Source organism: Sorex araneus, chromosome 6 (assembly GCF_027595985.1).
Source record: "Sorex araneus isolate mSorAra2 chromosome 6, mSorAra2.pri, whole genome shotgun sequence".
Lineage (NCBI taxonomy): Eukaryota > Metazoa > Chordata > Mammalia > Eulipotyphla > Soricidae > Sorex > Sorex araneus.
The window spans coordinates 36,062,901-36,082,105 of NC_073307.1; the positions used below are offsets into that span (position 1 = coordinate 36,062,901).

Here is a 19,205-nt window from a genome sequence, read left to right on the forward strand (position 1 = left end):
TAAATCTACTTTTGTGCTAACAGAAAGAGATGGTACTTTACACCTAGTGGCTTTTTTGATCCAATTCCTTTATCACAGTCAGTAAGAAGAGGATCACACAAAGTCAAAGGCAACGAAACTAGTACTGGAGACTTTATTCGTGTGTAACTCTGCTACTACTTTTTTTCATTGGAATCTCCACTTTTATCACAGAAACTTGGATGGGCTTCTTAAGAACATGATGTCAATCTGCCTACAAACTACACAGGCTTAACTGAGTTTCACTGCTATGAATTCCAGTTCACAGATTCTTCTGTTTCATTTAATCTGCTGTTTAACACCTCTAGTATATTTGTTAATTCGGCTGTTATATTCTTCAGTCTTGGTGACTTCTATTTTACATGCTCTTGTATTTTCTCTGACAACACAAGAGTTGAAATTCTCACTGAGCTTATCCATTCTCTTAACTTCAGTGAACACTTTTATCACCATTACTCTGAACTCTACACCATGTTAATTATCTATCTCCATTCATTAACTTTTTCCTGAGTTTTAATAATCTTGTTCTTTTGTTTGAGTCATATTCCTCCCTTTCTTGAAATGGATTTTGCTTGACTCTAGTGGTTTCTCTGCATTAGATATAACAGCAACTTCTCAACCATTTGATGGAGTTGCCTTGTCTAAATAAATTATGAACTTTAGTATTCAAGTCTGTTTGTGTTGGTTATTTCTTAAATCTTTATGATAGTCCAAGAGGTCTGTTTAAATTTTAATAACTCTTAGAGACTGAGGATATGCAAAGACTGTCAGTCTTCCAAAGGAGGGGATCTCTGTGAGCACCTAGATTCAGGTTAATTGGAAACAAAACACTCAGAGAGCACCTTTTTTCTTAATTATTTTTTTTAAAAATCCCCACCCTGTTTTCACTGTGGTACTAAGGTTTACAATTACTGTTAATGATACCTTCGAGGATCTGGTTCTTGTAATTCCGTCAGGCCATATACATTTATAGATTTTAAAACCTGCTGCAGCTGTAAGAACTAGAGGCCTACAAGAAGTAGGTAATCCCTCTGTAGCAGTCACAAAAAGCCAAGTTCTGATGACTCTAATGGCTCCTTCCTGGGAGATACAGGTGAGCTGCAACAAGTCTTAGAGTGCAAAGGTGGTGTGCACTCCCCTCCCCCTTCCACCACCATCACTGTCCTCCATTCCCTGAGATCCCGACTGTAAGGTTCCAGGAGTATGCCAAACCGGAAGGTGCTCCTTGGGCCAAGGCTCAACCATAAGCAAAGAGGCCTCTTTGGCAGAGAGACTAGATGTGGTCTCAGTGTACAGTCTATACAGTACCCTGAAGGTGGCAGCCTGCCAAGAACTCTCCAGGATGGCTACAGTCCAATGGGACCCAGGATCACAACTTGCCCTGGCCTCCATAGCCGGGTGATGAAGAGGTACACTGTGAACAGCTGACAGGAAAACCAGGACAACAGATACAAAAACTAGGGCGTCAGATACTTTTAAAGGTTTCCTTCTGTCAGGGAGATGCTGGTGTTCCAGAGCAAGGAAGAGGGAGACGAGCAAACAGCAGCTGCCAGAGGTCTCCCAGAAAGGTTTCTAGTGAGCCCTTAAATGTTTGCTTAATTAGAAGCCTGCCTGTTGGTATACAGGCTGCAGTATACTAACAGGCCTATTCTACAGAAAGATGGAGTTCTAGGGTCTATGCCTCTTGCTATGACCTGAGGGATATAATTATTTAAGAGCTCTTTTTCTTTTGGTTACAGTCCCCTGGGGCTGCAAGCATAAGACCTACAATCTAACAGAGACAAGCAACACAAAGGCTTCTTCATGGCATCAGGATGCCAGACAAGGGTATAAAAACCCTTGGAAAATGATGATGAGCAGAGGAAAAGCTGAAAGAATGGATCCTGCGGCCTCTATCCCCTGAAACAGCTCTATGCATACCGTGAAGTGTGCAAGGTCCTTGCCACAGCTCCTAAACAAGCAAAAATTCCTCTTCTCTGAAAGAATAAGAGTATATTTCACAGACACAATCTATGCAGTGCCCTTGGCATGGTAATCCATCAAGGACAGTCTACAACTATAACAGTCCCTGTGACCGAGGACCGCAAGTCCCTTGGCCTCCAGAGCAACATGTGCAAGGGGGCCATGCCCTGCACATTTGTTGATATTATTATAGTACCATAGGTGCTACAGAGTGAACTTGGGGTTTAGCATGTACAAGACAAACCCCCACTAACACCTGAGCCATCTCCACAATCCCTGACAGCTATCAAGTAATATTCTGAGTTCTTAAATTTTTAAGCATGAAAAAATGCACTTAAGGAATGAAAATCCAAGTTCTGGTTTTCCATATATAAGCCCATTCCTCACCTGGAAAGTTTTCACATAACACTTCTATTGGTGTGGCTCGTTTTGTATCTCCAATCTTCTGATATCTCTCTTTTAATGTGTCAGCCTAAAGAAGAAAGAAAAAAAAATCTTAAGAAGGTGGCAATTTTATAATATCCGAAAGATATAAAATCATAAAATATTAACAATATGACATTTAATATTAAAAAATAATTACCTTTAAACCTTGCCAAGGAAGACTGCCTCTCAGAAAATACATGAACATATGACCTAAAGCTTCTAAGTCATCTCTTCTACTTTGTTCTGAAATATTAAAAAACATAAATTTAATTTTCCTTTTCCCAGTTAAAGAGGCAAGAATGGAGAACTGATTCTTTAATTATGTATAAACCATTCCCAGTATTTCAATACATAAATGTGAAATACAGATATTTTATGAACAAAATTTTGTCAACCTCAACAATAAATTTTTTGTTTAAATTTTCATGCATTTTAAACTATACTATGATTATTTTTAAAATGCTATCGAAGATTTATTTCTCTCCCTGGGGTCTATCACAGCACAAAGCAAGGGAAAAGGGAGCCATGATCAAATAGAGTTATCATGTACTTAAGGTCAGAAATATAACATATTGAAGGGTCTGAAACATCTTAAGAGTTAAAAATGTTTAACGATACTTCATTCTGCATTTCCTAAACTTGTATGAGCACAGTCTCCCATCACACATCTTCTCTCTTAGACAAAATGCTTAAAACTTTTCCACCAACACTAAAATTATGTTAATAGAAAGACTTTCAAAAGTTATAATACTTTTAGTAACAAATTATTTGTTTTTCTTTGTGCCAAGGATGAAAACCAGGGTGTCATAAGCACGAAAGTGGGTAGTCTACGAACTGAGCTACATGTAACCACAACCTGACAAAAAGGTTTGACTTTTTTTGTTTGGTTTTTGGGCTGCACCCAGCAGTGCTCAGAGCTGGTTCCTGGCTATGTGCTCAGGGATCAGTCCTGGTAAGGAACCATATGCAGTGCTGAAATCAAATTCAGGTTAGTCCCATGCAAGGCAAGCACCCTAATGTACTATCTCTCTAGCCGTCCCCCCTCCCCCAGACACACACATACAAAGAGCTGTTTTATAGCACTGTGAAGCAACTACAGATTTAGATCCTTAGAAATATTCGCTATTTTTTCTATTTTTTTATACTTAAGTTGAATATTCTATTATTTAAAGTAATACAACATGCTCACAAGTCCCTGAAGTCCCACTGGGTATAGGCCTAGTGGCCCACAGTCACACAGTCACACAGGACCCAAGAAGCATCTAAGAAGGACCAAGAAGCTGGTCCTAACAATTGAACTATCTGGTCCAGTTGGCCAAATACAGTCGAAAGTGGCTCCCAGACCCCAGAGCTCTGCTCGGAATACAAAAATAAACAAAAATGCTTACAGAGGAGAAATAGTATTTTAATAAGACATGGTTAACATGCTAGATATTTTATTCAACTAATTATCATACTATCTCAGCAGTACAAAAAGCTTCTGGAAAAGCAAACTTTTCAAAGATGACCTAACCTGAAAGAAAGGGTTAGCAGTTTCAATATTTACCACATGATATCACAATATTCCATAAATATCTGTAACATACTACAATTTGGAAACACAATGTCTTATTATTTGACTAATATTTATTCTTGCACAAGAAAGCAAGTCTCAGAAGGACAGATGTTCTTTTGGCTAATCCCTAGGATCCTGTACAAAGGCTGTCAGAACAGGCATCCAATATAATCCACTAAAAATATATATCTATCCCATAAGGCTAGAAAATTAACAAGGAGAAAGGGCATCAAAGCAGAGGTTAGGGGTATGAAATCGGATAACTAGAAAAAACATTTCAATTCCTTACTTCTTTAACTTAAAAAAGTGTGATATTAATGGGATTATTTCTTTTTCCCATGTATTTTGTATTATAATAACGCAAGCAAGTGCTATTAAAAATAGCAAAAACCTTAAAACAGGTCAAACAGATTCAGAGCCCATTTTTCCTGTGGTATTTCGTTTTGTTATTTACTGAAGTACATTGTTTAATAACATGGCATAAGTTTTCCTGATGCATCCTAGTAAATCAGCACGTGTATATTCTAATAAAGTTCACCAAGACTTTCAGTGGTAAGCTTATTTCTTTTAAAAACCATAAATGAAATTTAAACTGTAAATAACATTATAAAAAAGTCATACTTTTACAAGTAAATTTCACTTTATTATTTCCGGAGAATTTAAGAGTTGATAAGTCATGAAAAGAAAAGAAATGTTCCTGCAGTCCGGCTGAGAATGAAAATCACCTGGGAAATTTAAAAATTCAAATGAATAGCACAGATAGCACAGCAGACTTATTCCTTAGGCATGATGTGTGGAGTAAAAGAATGTATACTATGAACATTCAACAGACGATTCTGAAGTGCAGCCAGAGCTGGTAAGTAATATAAACTACTAGAAGCCAAAGATGTAGCTCTGTGGTGGCATATCTGCCTTGCATTTGTGAGGCATGGATTCAATTCTCAGGGATGGCCACTCCCCCAAAACATACAAAAAGAAAGAAAAATTATTTTATTTTATTTTGGACTCAGCTGTGCTTAGGGCTTGCTTCTCTGAACTCAGGGAGCACTCTTGGCAGGCTTGGTGTCTGGGATCAAGCACCATGCAATGCAAGCACCTTACTTGCTATACTATCTCTCTGGCCTCCAAAGAGAAACTGTTTTTAAGAAAATAAAATTTACATATAATCAAACAGGTGCAATATAAAGGGTACCAATGAATAAATTTACCAATGAATAAAAATACACACACTTCTTGTCATAATCAAGAAGTATTTTCAACACTCCGAAAAATTCCTTAGCCCTATTGCCTGCTGTTCACTTCTTCTGGTTTCAAACACCCATCCATGCCTTTTGGTTTGGGTTTGGCGGCCATAGCTAGTGGTGTGCAAGGCTTACTCCTGGCTTGATGCTCAGGCATTACTAAGGTTGGGGTTACGGGACCATATGGGATGCCAGGGATCCAACCCCGGTTGGTCATGTGCAAGGAAAGCTCCCTACCCACTTTTATCTCTCCAGCTCCCATACCTCCTTTTTCTGTGCTAAATTTGATCTCTTATAGACTCATGTAACTGAATTTGATCTCTTGTAGACTCATGTAACTCATCTGTGTCTCGATTATTTTGTTCGGTAAATTTTCAAAACTCGCCCATATTGTAGTGCGCATTAGTCACTTGCCACTTTTTACTGCCCTGAGCAACATCAGATGTGCATTCCCCCACCAAGAAATAAAAAAGAGCAGGGGAAGGCAAACTCTCATCAGGAGCCAAGGAAACTACACAGAAGACAAGGTGCTTGCCTTGCAAGCAGCCCACTCGAGCTCCATGCCCAACACTACATATAGTCCCCTGAGCACCACCAGGAGGATCCCTGAGGACAGAGCCAGGAGTAAGCCCTGAGCACCACCAGGTAGGACCCTAAAACAAACAAAAGCAACACTTCATCAAAGAATGACTCACTCTGATGAAAGGCAAGGAAAAACCTACTATTAATATAATTTTTATATAGTGAAAGATGCCAATAATAATATCAGAACAAAACAAAGATGTTCACTGTCACATTTTCTACTCAAAATGCTTGCTGCAAAATAGACAACACAATTCTCGAGGTAGAAAAGGAACAGAACTACTTTTCTTTATAGCAATGTGACTGTAAAAAAATCCTATATACAGGGGCTGGATCAATATATACTGGTAGGATTTTTGCCTTGCACATGGCCAGTCCAGGTTCGATCTCTGCCATCCCGGGTTCAATCCCCACCATCCCATATGGTCCTCCAAGCACCATCAGAGTTAATTCCTGAGTGCAGAGGCAGGAGTAAATACTGAGCATCACCATGTGTGACCCAAAGAGGGAGGGAGAGAGGGAGGGAGGGAGGGAGGGAGGGAGGGAGGGAAGGAAGGAAGGAAGGAAGGAAGGGAGGGAGGGAGGGAGGGAGGGAGGGAGGGAGGGAGGGAGGAAGATCCTATGTACACAAAAAATAAAAGCTATCAGAACTAGTGAGTTTTAAAACTATAATATCAAATTAAAATAATTTTATTTCTAAACTAGCAACAAACAAATTGAATTCCAGTTAAAATTATTAAACACCATTTACAGCATTAAAACACTAGAAATCTATAGAATAAATTTGTGAATACACCCAAGACCTTTATTATTAGCCATACATTTTGAAAGACAAAATGATACACATTCTGATCCCTATAATAGGGCTTCTGTTAAAGAGAGAATGTCAGGAGAGAAGGCAATTTCTCTTTGAATTCCATTCAAGAGGATTCTAGTTTCTACACTGCCAGCAAAGCTCTGGCAATAATATGATCCCACCTATATGATTTTCTGGAAATAGTATTACTCTCAATCCTACACGGAACTAAAAATTCAAGCAATAAATATAAGCTAGTAAAATTACCCTACTACTGAAACTAGGCTGAAATGTTCCATGAACTCGTAATTCCCTTTCTTGTATTCTTTTGCCAACTGACAAGTCTAGAAGTAAATTGTACCACGTAGTTAAGAACAGAAGTCATGGGGAAGGTTTTCTCTTTGAAGCACAGTAACTAAAGATTACCTCCAGAGGTCCTGAATAGTTCTGGAAGAGGGGGAGAAATTGCCCAAGGTAATTCAGCCCATGTTAAAGCCTGTTCACATATTTTTAAGTACTTAACTACAAAGGCCTGTTTGAAAATGACTGTTTTCCTCAAAGTCAAACATCCTTATTACAGGAACCTTTGCTATGAGCAACTGAAAAAAATTAGAAACTGAAAATCTGCTTTGTAACAGGTATTATTAAAAATCCTTTGGGGGGGGTTAGAGACACAGTACACTGTGTACAGTGTTTGCCTTTCACACTGCTGATCTGAATTCAATCTCCAGCACCCCAAACGGTCTCCTGAGCCCTGTCAGGAGTGATTCCTGAAATTAAAACAAAGAGTAAGCCCTGAGCACTGCCAGGTGTGACCCCTCATAAAGTATATATACATATATATATTATATATATGTATGTATGTATATATATGTGTGTGTGTATATATATATATATTTAAATAGATTACTACATTTTGAGATTTTTGTAAATAAAATTTTGCTTGCCCCCACACCTGGCCATCTTCACCAGGGCCCGTTGGAGGGGGTAGGCTGAGTTTCCCTCCCCGCCTCAAGCAAAGCCCCGCCAGAACCCAGCTACAGCCATGCTCAAGACCCCTCTCCACATGTTAAGACTAGCCTCACGCATGAAGAACCCAGGTGTGCGGGACCCGGGGCTGAAATCTCCAAGCCTGCTCCGGTAGGGACTGGCCCTCTTCCGCCCAGATCCCCCATTTTCCAGTAGCTAGGCAATCACACCCAGAAACTGCCCCCATTGAGTGTAATCCCATCAATGGCCAACATCCAGAGACTATAAAACCAAGCTCCTGGAAGCGAGCAGCAGCTTCGAGGCCGCATGACATCTTATAGCCTAGTTCTCCCTCAAGGAGAACCTGGGAAACTACCAAGAGTTTCCTGCCTGCATGGGAGAGTCTGGCAAGCTCCCCGTTTTATATTCATATGCCAAAACCAGTAACAGTGATGGATCTCATTCCCCTGACCCTGAAAGAGCCTCCAATGCGGCACTGTTGGGAAGGACGAGTAAAGAGAGGCTGCTAAAATCTCAGGGCTAGAACGAATGGAGACATTACTGAGACCGCTGGAGAAAATCATCGATCAACAGGATGATGATGATGATGAGGATGAAAATTTTGCTCTATAATAGAACATGTGTAACACAAAATAAACACAACCAATACGTATTAAGAACACTACTGTTCTGTATTGAAAACCATAATTCCCAAAAGTAGAGAGAGAGTAAGAGGGAAACTGTCCGGGGGAGTGGTGAGATGGGAGGGGAGCAATACTGGGAACATTAGTGGTGGAAAATGTACATTGGTGGAGGGATGGGTGTTTAATCATTGTATGACTGAAATTCAAACATGAAAGCTTTGTAACTATTTCACAGTGATTCAATAAAAAGTAAAATAATTTTAAAAATTAAAAAGAACATTACTGCTTCAGAAATGACATTTTGTTTAGTAAAGCAAAATAGTTTTCACTGAAATAAACTTAAAGAAATGTTGGAGGTGGGGGGGTAGGGGGAGACAGGAAAGAGGGAAAAACAGAGTGACACAAGAGAGACATGCTCAAGAGAAGAGTGGAAAAAGCCAGAAATGACTTTTTAAAAGTACAGCTATTCTCAGAATATCAGTAATCACAAATAAGGAAACTAAGGCTCAGAACAGTTATGAGGGGGGGACAGAGAGACAGTACAGTGGGTAGGGTGCTACCTCTAGTGGGTTCGAGCCCCGGTATCCCATATGGTCCCCCGAGCCCACGAGGAGTGACTTCCTGAGTACAGAGCAAGACTAGCCCTTTGAGCAATGCTGCGTGTACCACCCCCCCCACCCCGCCAAATATATTTTTTAAAGAAAAGTTAAGTGGCTAGCCCCAGAACAGGTACCTAAGAAGAAAGGAAAGCAGATTTCAAATTAAACATGCATATTTGTTTCTTTCACTTTAGAAAGCAAGGTAATCCATTAATTGTTTATTGGAAACTTTTTTTGTAATGGCTTTTCTATTTAAAAATCTATCCTTGTACTTCAACAATTGTAATTCAAAACATTTCAGTTCTCACTTTGTACTGTGCTCATTTCAACTGAATTTATTTTCAACAACAAAAAATATCCTCCCTTATTAGCAGCTGCTTAAAAGGAAAATAAATCAAATGTCTCACTTAGAATCAGTACTTTTTCATATACGTGTATACTTACAAAAATAAACTTACTACATTTTTCTAAAAACATTTAAAAAGGGGCAAAAGACAGTAAGCTAAATGTACACATCACAGGCAAAAGTATGCAACAAAAATTCTCTATGAATTTTTGTAATCACCTATTCATAAACAAAAAATAAAATTACTAGAAGTTAGAAAATGTTTTACTTCACTTAACTTCTACAATGTTATAAGCTACTCTTTCCTGGAACACTACCAAAATAAACAAAAATGCTGCTCTTCAAGCTTCACCCAGTTCATTTAAATTTGAGGATTGCTTAAGAGCACAATTCAAAAGGGTAAATGTAAAAGCACAATTATGAACCACAAAATGTTGCCATAACCCACTAAACCAGAAACATCATTAATTGCTTAGAAAGTAATGAAAAAAAATTTTATGGACAAATGAGATGGCTCAGGGGGCTAGTGTTCATGCTCAACATGTAGGAGAGGGCCAGGTTTGATACCCAGTACCATATGGTCCCCTGAGTACCACCAGGAGGAATAAGTGGCCTGAGCATCACTGAGTATGGTAAAAAACCAACCAACCAACCAATAATAATGGTTCTTTAAAAGAGGTCCTTTTCATAATCAAGTTCTGCTACTCTTGATGTTATCCCCAATAAATACGGCCATCAGATGAGAAGCAGCAAATAAAAAGATGTAAAACAGTAAACAGTGAGGTGGACTAGAAACAGAGGATACATTTGAGGAGAGTACCAGGCACTTTGGTGGCAGTCAGGTGGGGTACAGCAGTGTGCACAGAATTATAAACATTAACACTATTATAAAAATGTAACTTAAACTATGATTACCCCAAAAATACCAATAGCATGAGTATATAAAATATACAAGTATACAACAAAAGAGAAGCAAAAATAAGGTGCTGTCAGCAGTAGAGGTACTAGAGACAAACACAAAAAGTAATAAAAACAGCAGTTCAGTAAGTCATTTTAAAAAATATAAATTTGGGGCGGCCAGAGAAATTGTACAATGGGTAGCGTGTTTGCTTTGCACGAAGCCAATCCATGTTTGATCCCAGGCACTACTGATGGTCCACTAAATCCATCAGGACCTGACCCTTGAGTGCAGAGACAGGAAAAAGCTCTGAGCCCCGTTGGGTGTGGCCCCAAAAATACACATATGAGTGTGTGTGTGTGTGTGTGCGCGCACACACGCAAATCTTCTATCATGTAATCAAGATAGTATGGTATCAATGGAAGAATAGATAAATCAACAGGAGAGGGTCCAGCAATAATTCCACATAAGTATTACCAAATATTACCACTGACAATTCAAGATGCTGAAGAAGATATGCAGCAACCAGAACTCTCATTACTTGTTGATGGTAATGTAAAACCAATTTTCACACAGACAATTTGGAAAATAGTTTGGTGGTTTCTTACAAAACTGAAGATACTCTTAAATATAAGCCATCAAGTCATGCTCCTTGGTATAAACCCAATGGAGTTAAAAACAACTCCATACAAAAACCTCTACACACATTCTGGCAGCCTTATTCATACTTCTTAAAACTTGGAGATAACCAAGTTGTCCTCAGTAGGTGGATGCTTAAACAAACCAGTACATTCTGAAAACTAAACATGTTTAGCAACAACCAAAAACCAGTTGTTTTTTTTCAGACCATGAGGAATCTTAAATGCATATTATTAAATTAAAGAAATCAAACTAAAAGATTACATATTGTCTGATTCTGAAATTACAACATTTGTAAGAGGCAAATCTATCTATGGAGACAGTAAAAGGGCCTGAGGCTGCCAGGAAAGTAAGAGAAGAAAAATTAATCAATACAGTACACTTAGGGAAGTGAAATTACACTGTATAATGTATTAGTTACTATATGCCATTATGAATTTGTTCAAATGCACAGAATTTATACCACCAAAAGTGAACTTTAAAATAAGCTATGGCCTCTAGCTGATAATGATGTATAAACAAATAGATCCTATAATTATGATAAATGTAACCCTCTTGTTGGGAATGTCAGTAATGGGATAGACTATGCATGTATTAGAATGGATTAGATAGGAGGATCTCTCTTACACTGAATTTTCCTATGGATTTATACCTTTTCTAAAAAATATCTGCTAATACACAAACTATTTTTTTCTAAACTTATTTAGATAAAGGTAAAAAACCATACAGTCTCCAACTTACTTACTTTGATGGTCTGTAAGACCAAGGAAACACATTCATTATACTTTAAAAGAAACCAAAGAAATATTCATTTTTAAGTTAAAAATAGCAAGCTCCCCATGGCGTATTCGATATGCCAAAAACAGCAACAATAACGGGTCTCGTTCCCCTGACCCTAAAAGAGCCTCCAATACGGCATTGTTGGGAAGAACAAGCAAGGAAAGGCTGCTAAAACCTCAGAGCTGGGACGAATGGAGACATTACTGTTGCACACTCGAACAAATCAATGAACAGGATGACAGTGAGACAGTAATACAGAAGTTAAAAATTGTAATTATAAACTACAAACAGATTTTTTGTTTTCTTTTGTTTTAGTTGTTAGGCCACACCTCAATTTGCTCAGGAATTACTCCTAGCTCTGTACTGAGGAATTATTCCTGGTGGCCTCAGAAGACATAAGGGGAGCTCAGGATCGAACCCAGGTTGCCATGGTCAGCCACCTGTAACACAAATGCCTTATATACTACACTATCACTTGGGTCCCTATAAACACATTTTCAAAGTTAAAAAGTTATTTAAAGAGCAAATCTCAAGAAGTTAGACAATTAACCTCAAAATTTATGAATCATATGGTATCAGAGAATGACTGAAATTATTTTCATAAAAATAAAGGAAATAATTCTGTACTTATTTTCTACTCAGAAATCGTACCACTTAGAGGCTTGAAATAAGCAACTGTCAACTTATTTCTTAAATCCTAGTTGCTTTTATCACAATATTCAATAACTTTTTAAAAGACAAAATCTTAAGATAACTTGCCAAAAAATACAGCTGTTATTTATTTTCAAAATAACTTCAACAAAAGAATACATAAGAAGGGATTGGAGAGTGGGAGGGATACTGGGTTCATTGGTGGTGGAGAATGGACACTGGTGGAGGGATGGGTTCTCGAACATTGTATGAGGGAAACACAAGCATGAAGATGGGTAAATTTGTAAATGTACCCTCACGGTGACTCACTTATTAAAAAAAAAAATTAGGGGCCGGAGCGATAGCACAGTGGGTAGGGCGTTTGCCTTGCACGCGGCCGACCCGGGTTCGATCCCCGGCATCCCATATGGTCCCCCAAGCACCGCCAGGAGTAACCCCTGAGCATCACTGGGTGTGACCCAAAAAGAAAAAAAAATTAAAAATTAATAAATAATTTTTTTTAAAAAAAATGCATAAGAAGACAGGAGCACAGGGCTGGAGACATTGCATAGGGGTTATGCTATGCACGTGGTCAGTCCTGGTTCGATTTCTGTTACTACATATGGTCCCACTTCAGTGATCCCTGAAGCCCTGAGCAAAGCCTAATGTGACCAAAAATTTAAAATAAATAACTAGGGAGAGGTAACATAAAGAAAAAAATTTAAATGAGGCTCTTACAGCTGACAAGGGTTATAAAATATATAAAAAGATACTTGATCAGGCACAATTAATAATAATTCAACATGACAGTACTAAAGAAAGCTTCCATTAAACTGGCCAAAGAAATCTCCACATCATATAGACTTAAAATTTTATCTTGATGACTGCAGCAGGTATGAGAAAGGTATACAAGTGAGTCATCACATCCGTATCCTGCACATAAATCACCTACTTAAATCCACAATACTTTAATCCACCTACTTTAATGCACAGGAATAAAGATACTAAATTCTACAGTTAGACATTACACTATTGCTCCATACTGTTATATTAGAAACATTCTTTTTCTTTTAAAATCTAACACTGCACCCATCTGCATAAACAAAACATTCTTAAAAATCTGTAGTATGTCCCTCAGACCAAATTCTCTATTTTGAAAGAGTTCATGTAAATCTGAAGTCCTTGAATGCACAAAAATTAACAAATGACAAGGATTTAAAAGTCATTAACAAGGTCCAGGAAGAGAGAGGTTGAAATTTTATACAGACATGAACTAAAATCACTAAAAAGTTAAGTTTTCAAGCTTTTTTCCTTCTCTATCTGTCTGCTCACAAAGCTTTATAATTAAAAATACTATTTAAATACTCTATACTCACAAATATAAACTATCTAAAACTTGGAAGAGTTTAATGCTTTAACTCTTCAACAGTCAAACTCTGATACTCTTGTTTAAACAGGAATTCACTTAGTCTAGAAAAATAAATTTTCTCTCAGTTAATATTACCCATCTACTTCTAAGGTTTATTTCAAAAAAGAAGCAGGGTTTTCATAGAAGGAAGAAAGTAAGAATTAATGCTTTTGTTCTTGCAATACTTATCAAGTAATTTTTTTGTTTCTATCTCAAGAAAAGAGTGAAAGAGATACTTCAATAGTCAAACATTATTTCACAAGCTCTGTGGGCTTTTCTTAACATAGACAAACATGAGACTCACTTTGCCATTTCTACAAATAGAATGCTATTATACTTACCATTGTTCCAATAAAAAACATTAGGCCATAAGGAAGTAGTGACTTCAGTTCCATAATAAATTGGTAGTGAGCCTTTGTTAGTTATTTAAAATATTTCCTAACAATTATCCTGAAATGAAATTTCTTAGATACTGGTCATAAAAATACAAATATACTATTGTCACTGTCGTCCTGTTGTTTATCAATTTGCTCGAGCGGGCACCAGTAACATCTCCATTGTGAGACTTGTTGCTGTTTTTGGCATATCGAATATACCACTGGTAGCTTTCCAGGCTCTGCCTGCAGGGAGGATACTCTTGGCAGCTTGCCAGGCTCTACGAGAGGGACGAAAGAGTCGGACCTGATTGTGCAAGGCAAACGCCCTACCCGCTGTGCTATAGCTCCAGCCCTATTAATGGCTGGAAATTGTATTTCTACCCAACCATTTTATTTTTCCTTGGTTTGGTTTTGAGGCGACACCAAAGGGTGCTCCAGGGCTTACTGGTGGCTCCGCAATCACAAATCACTCTTGCAGGTGTGTGGGGACCATCTGGTATGCCAGGGATTGAACCCTGGTGGCCATGTATAAGGCAAACACCCTACTTGCAGTACTATTGCTCCAGCCCCAACCCAATCTCAAGAAAGTTTGTTCTTGAAATCTACTCCCTCCAAATATCTACATACAACCATGTTTTACAATTCTACATTTTTGAAATTTAACTTCCTTAAAGAAAGCCAACAATACCATTGTATGTGGGCTGGAACGGTAGCACAGCAGGTAGGGCGTTTGCCTTACTTGTGGCTGACCCAGGTTCGATTCCTCTGTCCAACTCAGAGAGCCCAGCAAACTACCGAGAGTATCCCACCCGCAAAGCAGAGCCTGGCAAGCTACCCGTGGCGTATTCAATATGCCAAAAACAGTAACAACAAGCCTCACAATGGAGAAGTTACTGGTGCCCGCTCAAGCAAAGAAAGCCTCTTGTACTTAAGACATCAGAAAATAAAAAGCACCTGCCTAATAACAGGTTTGTCAAGGAAGATGACAAGTATTATTTAGTTTTTATTGAGAAACAAAAGATACAGGAAGTTCACAGCAGTAAGTCTGAGGAGAACAGTTGGGGAAATAAAAAAAAGCTTAAGACTAGTAACTGGAGTAGGATCAGGGCAAACTTTGGATTGTATGTTGTAAGGTACGTTTAAGCAGTGATAATTAATAACTACTGGTTTATATTCTTGTCTATTCTCCCTTGGAGTGAGATGTCAGGATATCAGCTAACAGCAGGAAACAAAGTTCGATTTCATCTGATATGAAACAGATTGTGCCGTAAGAATGAACTATTGTAAACAACTTAGAAGTAGGCACACAAAATTTAACAGGAAAGAATACTGTATCACATAAAGAATCCCAATCCCTGTATTACAGATTTGAGAAATGGAAAAGATGAGTTCAACATGGTAGAAGAAATCATAACAAAAATGTCTTCATTACATGAAGATAAAGATTAGAACATGAGTTATGGTTGTAAAAGAAAAATATGCTATTACTTTTTTGGGATTTTTTTTTGCAGGGATTGGGGGTTGGTTTTTTTTTGGTTTTGGTTCGGTTTTGTTTTTTGGTTCATACCTGGTAAGAGTTACTCCTGACTCTGCACTCAGGAATTATTCCTTGCGGTCCTCAGGAACTATATGGGATGCCAGGGATTGAACCCGGGTTGGCCACGTGCAAGGCAAAATGCCCTACCTGCTGTATTACCGCTCCAGCCCCAACTAAGTTACTTTTCACAAACATTTAACTTCTGCTTATCAATTAATACCATTAAGAAATTGACAAGTCATAGACCAAAAAAATAAAAAAATAATTCAGAGTATACATTTAACAAGAATTTATATCCAGGATATACAAAGAATGTCCATAAATGAGCAATAAAATGATATACTTTACAAAATGATACCCAGATTATCTGTAAGAATATGAAACAGTGATAAAGTCATTACCTGGGGGGACATGAAATACCATCACACGTTCTCTAGAATTTTAGAACAAAAAAAGGACTGCCAATACAAAATGTTGTCAAGAATTCGACAAAAACACAATTCTTACTACGTGGAAATAACATGATGTCAGTGCTTTGGGGAACTGACACTTTCCCAAGACATTACATAGTATCTGACAAATCACACAATAATTCCAATCTAGATATTTCCCCCAAAAAACTGAAATGTATGTCCACTAAAAAAAATTCACGAGAAAGCCATGGTTTTCTTCCTAATAGAAAAGAATTGTTAATAATCAAAATGTTTAACATTAGAAATTTATGGTATTTATCTTTATGCCTTAAAAATGAACAAAGTACTACATTCTGGAGCAACATGGACAAATCCTGTATCTAGCATACTAATAGTGGCAGATGAAATAATATAGTGGATAGGTCATTTCCAATGCACACGACCAACCCAGGTTCGATCCCTGACATCCCATATTGTCCTCCAAGCACCACCAGGAATTAATTACTGAGTACAGAGAGTCAGGAATAAATCCTGAGCACAGCCAGGGGTACCCCCTCACCCAAAGAAAATTAAGTCAGAAAATTTGTTTATATTGACCAGAAATAGAGTCAGCAAATTAACCAAATCTGTAAGTATAAACATCAGATCCTTTTGGAAAAGACAGGAATTTCAAAAAGAGCAAGAAGGAAGTTACTAGATGATGACAGAGTTTGAAATCTTGATGAGACTGTGCCTTACATAACTGCATACACTGGTCAACACATTATAAACTCAAATATGTACTTTACTCGGTGTTTTACCTCAATTTAAAAATAAGCAGTACAATAGAGTAAAATTCTAGTAAGTTTGGTTCTTACAAAATATTATCAGTTGGCAATTCTGAAACAACATTCTGGATATCCTAGGTTCCTAAAACTGTGTAAATAGAATAGTGGGAGACAGATTTCTCACTTTTGGCAAAGTGACATATAAATACAGAAAACAGAAGGAAATTACAAATATGATGAGGAATACTTCTTGGTGCTAGACTGAATGCAAAATATTAGCATAAACTCATAATTTTGAAGATACAAATATATAATATATACCAATATATGTATAGGTGTATTTCTATGTGTTTATATACTAAATAGGTTTACAGATATTCTCCCCCTTTTATCTTCCTCCACTTCCTAATTCTGTTGCAGATAGGAGTAATAAAATGCCAGTAGAATCAAGAATATCTGCTGGCCCGAGGTTTCTACATGCTACTAATCAATACAAGACCTAAACTTTCCTAGACAAATGTTGGTTTCTAGACCAAAACAAAGAAAACATAAAGATGAGCCTGGAAAAACTTCCTATACCAGTCAAATAAAGCCTCTTTAAAAATTAGGAGAGCATGTCAAAAGGAAAGAGTCAACTTGATGACATAATTAGTGGTCAAATCTTGGACTATTTCAATATCAAAATAATGATGATAATAATGCACATAATACAGTCAACAAGGTACAAATTCCTGAGTTCATAATGACATAAAGTCAGTAAATGGAGGAAGGGAAAGGAAAGCTTATTAATAGATAAAATATGGACTGACCTAGAAAATCATCAAGATGCTAAATACGAAAAATACATGAAGAGCACAATTATATTATCTCCAAAATCTATAATTACAAAGTACTTTCTAATTACAAAGAAAACGTAAGAAAAAATTTTTATATGCCTGGTGATATCCAGGCATTACTCTTGGCCCTGCACTCAGGAACTACTCCTGGTGGTGCTCAGGCAAACATGTGGGATAACAGGGATTAAACGTGGGTCAACCTCATGCAAGACAAGTGCCCTATCCACTAGTTCAGAGTAAAGAGTACCACTTTAAATACAGCAGACAGGTTATTTTCTTGAGCAGTCATATCACAGTGCTATTCTCATAATCTAAAATGTTCAAACACGATAAATTCAGTTCAAAGTATTACTTCATATTTTCTTAGTCAAATGTATCACTCTATCTGTATTAAGGTAGATATGTATGTATGTGTATGTGTGTGTGTGTATAAGTATAATGAATAAGAATATCTGTCAGTATTTTACTTGAGAACAACTTTCAAACTTACTAAGTAAAAGTAATTTCTCAGTAAATATGACCCAAAAAAAAAACCCTCAAACAAAGAAAGGTAACCTGAAAAAGAACTAAAAATCAGAGCTGTTACTGAATTCAAACCTTCATATCTATAAAAGATAGACTTACCTTTTCCTAAATGTGTGTTTATGCTCATGTATCTTGCTGTTCCTGTAAGGCTCTTGTGTTCTCTATATGGTATGTGTTTCTTTGTCTCTGGATCAATATACTCCTTTGCCAAACCAAAATCTATAATATGAATAACTTGCTGGGTTTTATTTCCTGGTCGTCCTATTAAAAAGTTCTCGGGTTTTACATCTCTGTATATCAAATTCTTTGAATGGACATATTCCATGCGAGAAATCTTAATTCAAAAGAAAAAAAGATAAATTTTCTTTTAAGCTTCCACTTGTATAAAAAAGCAAGTCAGAAATTTCAAAATTTAAAGAAAAGATGAAAAAAGAAAAAGACTCAAATTGTTTCAATTCTAAACATATCAAAAATAAAATGAACATGACATAATAGGCCTAAATCTCAAAAGTTTATTGAGTTATGACTAAGCAATAACAATTAGCTTTAACTATATTTAACTAAATGAAACAGAATAAATTCTTTACAAATCAGTAAAGTCTGATTCAATAAACACTATCAGATTATTCTACCCCACAAAACTAAAAAACTTTACTAGTTTAAATATCAAAACCTAAAGTATAAACAAATTCACAATTTTTCTATCTAGTTAGTTATATTCTAATACTTTGCATTATATTCAACATTGTAACTTTTAACTAATGTTAAGAACACTTTTCATATCAGAGGAGTCTCAAAATACAGTTTTAAAATGGATATATATTATTCAATAGCTAATAGTTTGTTCAACTAGCCCTGCATTTCTGCACACCTGGGGTGTTTAACACTTTATTGTAAAATCTCTCTACACAAGAAGCTTAAAGTACATCAGTGTATTTCAATAAGAAAAGCTTTCAGAAGCATAATGACTTCACAAATCAATGGATATAAACAATCTTGAGACTTCTGCAGCACACTGCTATTGGTACTTACTTTGAAACTGCCTTAAAGCCATCCTCTAGGTTTCCCCATTAGTTCTCTGACATTTAAGTAATTTACAACTTTCATAGTTTTCTTTTCTAAGTTATTAGAATAACCTACTTCTGATGGTTTTCAATTTCTATATATTCATTTTGTACATGAAAAACAGTGCTGGAGACAATTCTCAAACTACACATTGCTAGAGCAGTAAGATGTTAAATCTTCCTTGCAAATAAA

General features: G+C 36.9%; 1 protein-coding gene across 5 annotated transcripts in view; it reads right to left on the reverse strand.

Annotated features, from left to right (window-relative positions):
• CSNK1G3 (casein kinase 1 gamma 3) overlaps nucleotides 1-19,205 on the reverse strand; it is a 115,446-nt gene that overhangs the window by 31,474 nt on the left and 64,767 nt on the right. For all 5 annotated transcript variants that reach the window (XM_055141941.1, XM_055141938.1, XM_055141940.1 and 2 more), the window contains exons 6-8: nucleotides 18,048-18,282; nucleotides 2,564-2,649; nucleotides 2,368-2,452 (exon numbers count right to left, since the gene is read on the reverse strand). In XM_055141941.1, coding sequence (XP_054997916.1) covers nucleotides 2,368-2,452; nucleotides 2,564-2,649; nucleotides 18,048-18,282 — 406 coding nt within the window. The remainder of the gene's footprint in view (nucleotides 1-2,367; nucleotides 2,453-2,563; nucleotides 2,650-18,047; nucleotides 18,283-19,205) is intronic.